Below are 10,951 nucleotides of genomic sequence, written 5' to 3'. Positions count from 1 at the left end.
TGTCATGTGATAACTGACCAATCCTATGCTTGACTTCTAATTGCCCAGAGGAATATGAGCAGACTTTCTGTCTCTCCAGGCACGTTGCCCGGGAAGGTCTTGACAAGATTAATGACCTTGTGTTGTTACAGCCTGACACTGTCTGTCACAGCTTTTCAAGCAATAACAAGAAAGATTGTGGACTTTTAGGACAAAATAAAGTAACATTTTGTAAAGCTGATGAACTAGAAAAGCTTTGGGGAAGTATGCCGTGGGCTAAGTTAGTTACCCCATGGCCTTGGTCTCGTTTTCTGTGTATATCACCAGGCCCGCCACCTCTGGGATTTCTAGTCTCCCCTCGGGCTTCGCCCTCGGGGAGACTAGAAATCCCTCCGTGGGCGGGCCTGGTGATATACACAGAAAACTCGCCCCGCCCATGGGGTAACTATTACTTAACAGTCATATCAATCAGACGTTTTGAGTGACATCTATCAAAATCTTCTAGGATGAACTGACAGAAGAAATCATTTACAGCTGGAAAACTAAAAAAAACATTTAAACATCAAAGTCATAATTGTAATCATTATGTAGACCTGGTCACTGAATTGTACAGTATATTATCTAAAGATTGTTTCCATGGAGGATCTCACAATTGAGACACTTATAGTTGATATGTACAAACAGTTCAATATCTACAACTGGATAAGATATGGAGATTACTTCCTGACATTTTGACTGACATCCATCAATCTTCTTCACTAGAATGAAGTACATTTGTATGTGGCAGAACGAGTCAGTTATTGTTAACCTGGATGTCTAACCAAGGAGCTGTCCCTTGGTCTAACCTTCATAAACGTATTACTGTAAATGCATTTAAGTTCACTGGGATTTAATTTCGCGCAAGCGGAAAAATGGAGTTTTTGCAGTGGTTTTCAGTTCGCGCTAGCGCCATAGACTGTAGTCAAAAGCTATTAAGGAAAAAATGTTCGCGGGGGGTTTAAGTTTGCGGTGCAGTTGCCACCACAAAAACGCGAACATTAAACCACCGCGAACATTTCTGCACTTACAGTATATGCAGAGGTTCCATCACATTGAAAGTGTGCTTCCATCTGCCCCGACACAGGAGCCCAAGTCTATCATTGATGAGATCATCAAGGAGCGGATCGCCCGGAAGCTGCCCGAGCTGATGGAGAAGGTGCGGGGCCGGAAGGGTGGGCCAGGGATGTACCAAGTGGTGAAGTGTGGGGCCTCAGGCCACAATGTCAGGTGTCGGCCCAGTCTGAGGGCCACGCCTGTCGGCATGCTGGTGCTCGGTAACCAGTTGACGGCTACAGAAGAGGTTGGTCTGGGTGGTAGAGGAAAGTACTGGGTAGTCCTGTCAGTGAGTGTAAGGAGAGAATAAAAGGACAACACTGTTACATTTAAAGATATGTTCTGACATTCATGAATACACACAGTGTGCCAAGAACTGCAGATTTGTTCCAGTGCCAAATGACTGTAGAAAAGAGAATAGACGATCCAGAGGCCATAGTATCAGGTGTTTGCCTGAGAGCTGTACAACATTACCAGTAATATGCTGGTACTGTGTAGCAAACCAACAGGAATTGAGAAGGTCAGGCTTTGCCGATGGATGAAAATAAGCATTACCATAATGGTTGATTTCAACATTCAACATGGCCAAGCTTGTCAGCAATTTATTTTGTATGTAGGTGATGTGTTTGCATATCAAAGAATAAAGAAATATGAATTGTACTTTGGTCACTTGTATACTGAAGATAGAAGATATCTGAACTGTTTGTACGTGACTGTGTGGCATTTGAAATACTGACTGTTGACATGTCACATGCCTTTCAGACAAGTAACTCTGACGGTACTTGGGTGCGGTTGTCCAAGCACAGCACGCAGCAGTACTGCGAGAGTGACGAGGGAGAGGCGTGGTCGCTGGCACATGGGAAGAACGACATCACCTACCTCAAGCACGAGTCCGAGCTCAGTAGCGAGAGGGAGGACAGCTTGGCGCTGTTCTCGCCCTCTCCTTTCTCCTCACCTTTTGGTTCTGGTCCAACGACTCCGTCAGCAAAGGGGTTCGACTTCAGAGGGGCTGAAGTCACTCCACCCAACTTCTGGTTCAGCCAACCCACTGATAATGCTGCAGCAGCTGGTATGTTTCCGCAACTTAATGTTTAAGAAAAGATAAAAAGATATTTTATAACTGTAAAAATTTCCTTTCACCTGGGCAATGGTAATACTCCTGTCACAATTGGCAAAAATTTATCAAACGACGATTTTGCGCCTGAGCATCGCTTATAATAATAACTTAATTGCACAACAATTGTACAAGGTACAAAGTATGGCTCATATGTGACAGGGACAGTTTTCAGATGAAAAATAGGCGCAACCCTCTGTCAATCTTAAATGTGGCCGATCTTCCATCCATACACCCGAAGATCATGGATAATGTGACAGGGAATAAGGGTCATGCATGTACATGTAAACAAAGTTAACCTGATAATTCCATAGTGGGTATAGGAGTTGTGTTTGTCTTTTTTCAACAAGCAGGAACAGACAAAACTGATGAGTTTTAAAAAATTATGTTTTGCAGTAAACAGCAACTAGCTTACCAACATGAAACCTTAAAATGCTACTGCCAACAATATCAATACCATTGGTTTCTAAAAGTTTGCAATGATCAAAGTATTACAACCATGATGTAATAATTCTATCACCTTCTCTTGGATCACTGTTCAAAGCCCTTTAAAGATTAAATGGTGTGTCAAACCTGCACATATGGCCACTACTACATTTATTATATATATGACTAGTCGACTGCCAGTCCTTACCATGTGATCACCATGTGGTGGTCCCAAGCATTAAGAATCCTATCCAGTGACAGTGACTACATATATCCACATAGATTTTAACAGTCCCCAAAGTGGTCTTCCTGAGCAGTTTTGGTTTCGATGGTGCTTGCTGCTGGGACACTCCTTGCTGACTGTACATTTGACGATGTCTATATAATTCTGATTCTACATTGATACAACCAGGGTTGTAGCCAGCCTGAAATCATTTTCCGTCCCCTCAGTATTGAATCCTATCAAGCACCCAAGGCGCAAGAGGTCGCGTGACATTCCTAGGGGGGGTTTGGGCATGTTCCCCGGAAAATTTTGAAATCCAGACCCTCTGAAACCCTTTGAAGCATTTTGAGGTGTAAATTTTGCTGGTAGACTAAGCTGTTCAATGGCATCTGTTTTGGTGAAAAATTACACAATGGAGACAGTTTTATCATATCTTTACTTATCAATTTTTGTCTGTCACAGAGGAGAATTTTTTTACGTCCCCAGCTGCAAAATTCCGTCAAAGGACGGAACCCTGGATACGAACATTCACAAATGAATGCCAAGATGTCTAGAAATTTAAACTTTTATTTCCCCACATGTCTGTCCCACGCAGCATCCTCCCCATCAGTGTTTGGACCCGACCCTAAGCTGGAGGTGTTGGACATGTATGGTAACACTGCAGGAGCTGGGATCCCCCTGGCTCAGGCTGACAACCTACCTGCCTTCCCTCCAGACCCATTCGTATTCGGGGCAGCTGTGGATTTAACAGGTCAGCATGTATCTAAATCATATCATACACGTATACATATACTGTTTTAAGATATTAAGTCATGACATTTGTAGAGATTTTACATGCTCTTTCTTTACATATGGTAAAGATCTTACCAGAAAGCTTTTGATCAGTCCTCTGATCTTTGTACAGTTGAAACAACACAAATCCAATTGTACATGACTGAAATGGAAGTGTGTCATCTGCAATGGGTCACAGGTAGTCGGTATCGGCCCCCGTCTCGGTTGAAGGGTAGTTGTTGCGCTCTAATATATATTGCAAATCAAATTAATGACTTAGATTTGCAATAGTTTGTGGCATTGCAGTAACCTGTCTGCAATAACCACTGAAAGGACTTGAAAAATGGTCACAGTAGACAGATGGGTAATACAGATTGGATGCTCAATGCTTGGTTTCTATGGGCAAAATAAGACAACCAAGAATTGATTACAATAGTCGGGGGGGGGGGGCTTATGCAGAGTTGGTACCTATAGCTAGTACAGTTTCAACTTGACATCCATTTTTGCAATGTCTTTGTATGCTGATTTGAGTTTTCTTGTAAACAAATGTGTTCACCTTTCACTTTCTCTCCCTCCCAGGTACCCCAAACTTCTACTTTTCATCAGTTCCCCCCACCAAGGAGAGGAAACCCACCCCCTCCCCCACCCGAGACGGACTGCCATTGAAAAACAAACAAGGGGACAACGTTGAAGAGAGGAGACCCAACCAAGGCATGAAAAGGGAGGGCGGCTCTTCTGATTCAGAGAAGGAGAACACTGTACCATCCTGTAGCAAAGAGAAGGGAGATGTCATTGTGGAATTGAAGGAAACTGCACCAGAAGTGATCAAAGCAGAGCCAGAGAAAAAACCTAGTAGGACTAGAAACTCTGGGATACCCATCCCAAGGAAGGGGGCATCCCCTCCCAGGTCAAAATCTGGCTCGCCATCTGAATCCCCTAAAAGTAGACCCAGTTCTCCGTTAGTAAAGTCTGAATCCTCATCACCGAGACTACAGAGAAAGGACAGGCATAGAGCAGACTCTGATTCCTCCAAGTCACACGGTGACTCAGAAAAGCATGGCACGAGGGCTGATTCTCCAAAGTCCCGGCCAGAGCTACCTCCTAAACCAGACCTCAGGAAGACCAGGGCGGAGGGGCCCAAACATGGGATTATCAGCTCTCTCAAGTCGGACGCCACGGCCAGGAGTCGCTCCGAGTCACCTGTTGGGAAGATCCACAGGGAGGTGACTGTGGATTTGAGGAGTCGCTCCAAGTCTCCCCGGGGACGAGCCGGATCAGATCACCAGAAATCCCACACAGACTGCTCTTCCCCTGGCAGGACTGGTTCCATAAAAGGGAAAACAGATGTACCTAGAAGTAGGATAGAAGCTGTCAAGGCAAAAGCTGAAGCTCCCATCATTAGTACAGGTCCTCTTAGGAAGACAGAAGGTTCATCAGCAGTGATAGATGGAAGGCATGACGAGGTTCATGCCGTGAAACAAGAAACAAAACTGTCCAGGAGAGCCCACTGCACTGTGCATGAGGTTGGAAAGGGAACGGAATGTACAGTCCATGTGTCCAGAATTCCATCTCCGAGATCCAGCCTTATCATTCCCAACAAGGAAAGAGTTCTTTCTCTGGAGGACTCCACAAGGCAGTCCAACGGAGAATCGCTCACCACTACCACAGTCAACACGTGCACCCCTGACACCCATGCTACCAAGACTGTTGAGACAGCTGAGCATAACGCAAAGCCTGCAAATGATGTCATTGTTCTTACAAAGGAGAGCAATGCTGTTGTTGAGAATGGACATCCTCCCAGTGGAGCCGATGGAACAGATGAGGCTGTTCGACCTTCCAGCGTAACCCCTCCCCCACCCGTGAGCTCTTCTCCCCCTACAACTAGGAAAGCAACTCCCCCTCCAAATGATTCTGTCAAAGAACATGTCAAGGGACAATTCACCATAGGTTTGGGGGGACCGAGAGAGGAGGCTGAACGGGTCTCCCCAAAACTGGGAAGGAAGGAAAGGACAGTACGACACCTTCGGAATAAACGAGACCGTGCCATGTCCCCCGTTCCAAAGGAAAAGCCGTCTGTGGAAATACCCAGTGCTAAACCCAAGCTGTCCCTTTCTCGCAAGCCTGTGAAAGATGCGATCTCTCCCTCTGTGGCAGAGTGCATGAGAGCGGTGTTTGCTGCTTTCCTATGGCACGAGGGGATTGTGCATGATGCGATGGCATGTGCCTCCTTCCTCAAGTTTCACCCCAACCTCACAAAAGAAGCAAGCTCAGGTCAGACCAAGGAGCAAGTGTCGTCAGAGATGGAAGACTTCAGGGACCCTAGACTGAAAAATAGGCATTCCATGGAGCTGACTTCAGCTTTGAAAAAGCTGGCTGAAAGAGAAGCTCCCTCTAACATCAATGCATTAGTCAATCCTGAGCCATCCCCTAAGAGAGTAGCTGGCAAGGTAAACGACTCAAGGGGAGTGTCACCGAGTAAGGTGGCCAAGAGTTCAGAAACAAAGAAGGAGCCTCAGCTTCCTCTAACTCTGCAGCACTTGGTTTCATTTTGGGAAGAAGTGTCGGCGTTTGTTCTCAACATGGCAACACAGCAGGTGATCCTACCCTCTCCTGCTGAGTTGGTGAAGAACAAGAAGGAACGGAAGGAACGTGAAAAGAAGAAGAAGAAAGAGAAGTGGCCCCAGCAGCAGGGTAAACAACAACAACAACAGCAGCAGCAACAACAACAGGGTAGAGGTAACCTGTTTGGCGAGGCTGCAGGAGCACCGTTTGTGGCAGGAGGGGAGAAGGATGCAGCATGTGAGCTGTGTGGAGGGACGTTCCCCCACCCAGTCACATACCACATGAAGCAGGCTCACCCTGGCTGTGGCAAACATGCAGCAGGCATGGGGTATAACAGCGGGGGGAACTACTGTGGGGGGTGGGCAGGGAACTGTGGGGACGGAGGCGTAGGAGGGAGCAGCTGGTACCTGATGTGTGAGAAATGTAGGGACAAATATCTCAAGGAGAAGAAGGCGGCACAGAAAGAGAAAGTGAAGAAGGCTAAGAAGAGAGTCATTCCGCTGAAGCCACCAAGAACAATGACACCAATGGAGGCCCATAACATCATGAAAAACAATGCCCTCTTTCTGTTGAACTTTGGCAGTGCGATGGGACCGCACATCCCGGCTCAGAGCCCAGTGTCCAGGAGACAGCTCCTGAGGCACGAACTCCCGGTGGTATCTGAAGGTGACCTTGACCACGCCCACTTCCCCTCCGTTCCCTTCCTGTACCTACAGCAAATTGCCGCTCAACAGGGTCACAACCTCTGTCCCATGTCTTTCAACGACAACCTCTTCCGTGAGGAGAACCGGTTCCGATCGGACTCGTTTGGCACCCCTCAGCGGACGATATCGATCACCCCAGATACCAGTCCTCACAAGGAGGAGGACCTGGTGTTCGCCGGGCCCATGAGTGTAGATTCCAGCCCCGTTGGGGAGGGGCTGAGTCCTAGGGTGCCATTCCAGCGGTCTATATCTATGCAAGGAACTATACCTTCCTCTGAGGTGGAGATTTTGGACAACAGTGGTATGGGAAGCCTGAAACTACGGTCGTCCCGCAGGAGAACTGTCAGTGGAAACTCGGGTAAGTTTGCCAATGAATATCTGAAATAGTCACCAAGAGATTTCATGTCCTTGTCTCACAATTCACACTGCACCATTTTTTGCTATTGTCTGCACCAAAGTAGGAGATTCATGAATGATTTCAGTATGGTAAATGACTGGATAACACCTTAGCTCCATTGCAAAGTAGAATTATCATCGGCTTGAAGAAGGTGACAGATGATCACCGATACATTAGCCATAATTTTCTGGTTGTGAATAACGAACATTGTTACCCACAAAAGTAAGCAGTTTTAAAATGCATTTATTGTATCCCACAGAGAGTGGGTCGTCCCTCCTACGCCACCCATCGTCCCAGCTGGCCAGACTGGTAGAGAGTAGGGCCAAACAGCGGGACCTGCGAGACAAGGCACGCCAGTGGCCCGTCATCGCGTTCATCATCCAGCGTCATGACCTGGAGGGGTTAGAGGTCGCCATGAGACAGTCTCTACGCAAGGCTGCATGTAGGGTTCATGCCATGGAGGTAGGCTTGCAAATGTGTCTCAGATACAACTAGAGTTCCACGAACACATCCATTTGCCAAATAATCATGGCTTTATTCAATACTTTAAGGTCTGTATTACTAAGAGTTCCTAGTACCCCAAAAGCATGAACTGAATGACTGCATGAACGTGTGTTTGTAGCAGTTAGAAATTCCATTTCATCCATTCCAATTAACCTTGAGTAATGTCCACAAACGTTGAACCTTGAACGTGGACATCAGGGATGTCATCACGGGTCGCAATGGATCCAAAACAAACTAACAAAATTCATACACAGACACTTCTGTAACGTAAGAAAACAGCAGGTAAACCATTTTCGAACTTGACTCTCCTTTCAACAACCAGGTATCATTAAGATCCATCAATCGGTTCTTCAGTTATACTGTTGACTTAAGACTCACCTAATACTACGGCATAACCAAAAATATAATGTTCTTGGCGAAGGTAATAACAAGGCCACAAAACCACCACACTTTCACTTTTCCAAGCAAAGGGATTGCAAAGAATATAGGTGACGCAAGGCCCTAAAATTAAGATGGGTGCTGCCCTTTGCACCATCTATAGTGCAAAAAGGACTTCAACTATCAATTAATGCTATCTTGTGAGAATGTGGACCTCGGCTGTTTTATTTTTAGATTTTGCTGTGATCACATCAAAACATCAACTTGTGATAAAAGTGTAACCTGCTCCCCTGCCCCCCTCCCCAGGCCCTGAACTGGTTACTGCGGAGTGTGACCCAGCCCACCTGCCTACACGACCTGCTGTGGTTCTTCGTGGCGTCGCTCACTCCACCTGTCATCGAGTTAGAGATGGAAGAGGAGCCAGAGGAGAAGAAGAGAAAGAAGGAAGCAGACGTGGTGAGTTCTGTGCACTTGTGTAACTGCGCAAGCATTGAATAGAAGTACTGAGTAGTTTTTCCTGAAAGCAAGTCTTTTGAAAATGTTTTGACTTTCAGTGTGAGCATGAAGTGGTTGATGTGAGATGTACAAATGTACTTTCAACAGTAGAAAATACAAATGCTAAACCTTCACCCAACACTTGCATGGAATGATTTTGTGTCCAGTAGAGTGTTTCCTGAGAGGCAAACCTTTGTTAAAATTGCAATGAAAATGATGTACGTAGTGGAAACCCAGGCAGCATAACCTGATGTTATGATAGCACATTCAGTTACTTCTGATTGGCACGCACATCCCACACCATTTCTGGCCATGGCACAGGGGTTTGTGGAAATCATATCCAATCTTACTACCCTTCTTGTTTGAAATTGTTTGTTTGACCAAAAATAAAACCAGGAAAAGACATAATTTTATAAAGTTGTTCTTCTCTTTACTTTCAATTTTTACAGCCTCTCGGATTTAAAACACTGAATTGTCACAGTAACTGTGATTGTGTCAGTCATTTGAAACAGTCATACTGTCTTTCACTACCTTTGTTTTGCCTCTGGCTGGGTTACAGGACACGCAATGCCCCAAAAGTCTTGTCCCTCAAAACTGTACGTGTACCCCCTAACTCGCTATAGTGTTTGCTGTACTGCATGCAATTTTAGAGCATCGCAGGTTGGTCACAGGTTGGTGTTTGTCTTACCTTACCTGCATACTAGCCTGCAGACCAGAAGCCTATTCCTGAGGACGTTGTGCCCAGGAGGGCTCTGGAGAATAGGCGTCTGCTGAAGATTGAGGTAAGGGGTGGACCACTGGACCTCGGGGGAAAATCATTGGAATATTGAGAGAACTTCAGACTAGGCATACAGGCAAAATGTGTGCAGCCTGTCTGTAAATGGGTGCCGCAGATTTGGGATTCTTCCTATTTCAATATAATCTGGCTGTACCTTGTCTTTGTTCCCAACTAATTTCAAGGAAAATGTTATGTCCAATTTTGTTTCCCCTGGAAAGCAAATGGTCCACCCCTGTGTCAGGAGTTCCCAAATCCCTTGCCACCATGTGTTGTGCAGGGTAGTCAAAGAATGTATTTATTTTATCAAGACTGTCCATGCTGTATGTTGCGTCAGGTGACAGTACATCTATGCATGCTTGTACAAGTGTAAGTGGTGTCTGGATCCGGAGGTATCCCCACCTCAAACCCGAAGTTTGTCTACTTACAGTACCATCAAGTTACAGGAAGCATGCTAAAGCTTCAAATAGGCAGTGCATGAAACTTGAAGGTACAGGTAAATCTGTACAATGTAGAATTGGGATCACAGACAAGTTATCTCCATGGAATATGGAACTCGTGTACCAGATAAAGCTCTTTTTACCACCTTTTTTACAGTGGAGGTAACAGCATGAATGTCTGCTCTGGGGACCATAGCTCTTGAATGTAGGTTTGGTTCTGAACACTCTGTCCATCTCTGCAGGACCGTGAGACGACGGTGAGTGACCACCCCCTGTCAGACATCACCGTGGCAGGGGAAGCCGTGTACCCCCTCCCCCAGGCCTTCCACCACCTCCTGCAGACCATCTCGGACATCATGATGGTCCTGCCCAACGGCTCGGCCCTGCAGCAGATCGCCATGCGCTGCTACTGCCTGCGCTTCAGACCCGCGGACCACATGTTCCTGCACCGCAGCCACGTCTTCAACAACATCAGCCAGATTCTGTCCAAGTCAGACGAGGGGGACGGAGATGAGACCATCAGCACCAGCTCTGCCTCCATGGGAGACGGGTCGTCTACAGCTGTCACTCAGGTAAGAGAAGTCATCATTATCAAGTTTCTTCCATGCCCTTCTGTCAGCAGCTAGATGGCATATCTGCTTTGCAGTCATATGGTCATTAAAGTCTAGAGATTATAGGAATGAAAAAAAGGTTCTCTATGAGCTACATGTACATGTACTTGAAGGTCTAATACAAATGTACATGGAGGTTTTTGAGGTGTTTTAAGTTTGCAGTAAGTCTGCTGAAATGATTCTGTAGTACTGAAGTAATGCAATGGAAGGCTTATAGTGCCATGTAGATAGAGAGGTCACCAAAAAACTAAAACTAAAACTGCAACAAACACAAACACAAATTTAACAGCATTACAGTATGAAGTTTATTAGGTATTTGGTAGTCGTTAAGCCTGGCCTCCTGGGTATCACTAACTTAAAGGTTTTTGTAGAATGCATGCTATAGAGTTTTTGCAAAAAGAAAGTAGTTGCTTTGTTCTTTGGTAATGAAGAAAAGTTTGCTGAAAGTAAATATGTGAAATGTTTCATTTCTGTTATCTA

At 45.7% G+C, this 10,951-nt stretch overlaps 1 protein-coding gene across 4 annotated transcripts in view; it reads left to right on the top strand.

The window, feature by feature from the left end:
• Nucleotides 1-10,951, top strand: part of LOC118420307 (E3 ubiquitin-protein ligase MYCBP2-like) — a 207,528-nt gene that overhangs the window by 183,426 nt on the left and 13,151 nt on the right. For 2 of the 4 annotated variants that reach the window (XM_035827051.1, XM_035827052.1), the window contains exons 54-61: nt 1,103-1,318; nt 1,834-2,140; nt 3,430-3,585; nt 4,185-7,229; nt 7,528-7,730; nt 8,457-8,606; nt 9,350-9,427; nt 10,103-10,432. In XM_035827051.1, coding sequence (XP_035682944.1) covers nt 1,103-1,318; nt 1,834-2,140; nt 3,430-3,585; nt 4,185-7,229; nt 7,528-7,730; nt 8,457-8,606; nt 9,350-9,427; nt 10,103-10,432 — 4,485 coding nt within the window. The remainder of the gene's footprint in view (nt 1-1,102; nt 1,319-1,833; nt 2,141-3,429; nt 3,586-4,184; nt 7,230-7,527; nt 7,731-8,456; nt 8,607-9,349; nt 9,428-10,102; nt 10,433-10,951) is intronic. The other 2 variants (XM_035827054.1, XM_035827053.1) reach the window with 1 other exon arrangement.

Source organism: Branchiostoma floridae, chromosome 7 (genome assembly GCF_000003815.2).
Source record: "Branchiostoma floridae strain S238N-H82 chromosome 7, Bfl_VNyyK, whole genome shotgun sequence".
Classification (NCBI taxonomy): Eukaryota; Metazoa; Chordata; class Leptocardii; order Amphioxiformes; family Branchiostomatidae; genus Branchiostoma; species Branchiostoma floridae.
Note: the sequence above shows the minus strand (reverse complement) of the source record. Positions and strands in the feature narration are given on the sequence as shown.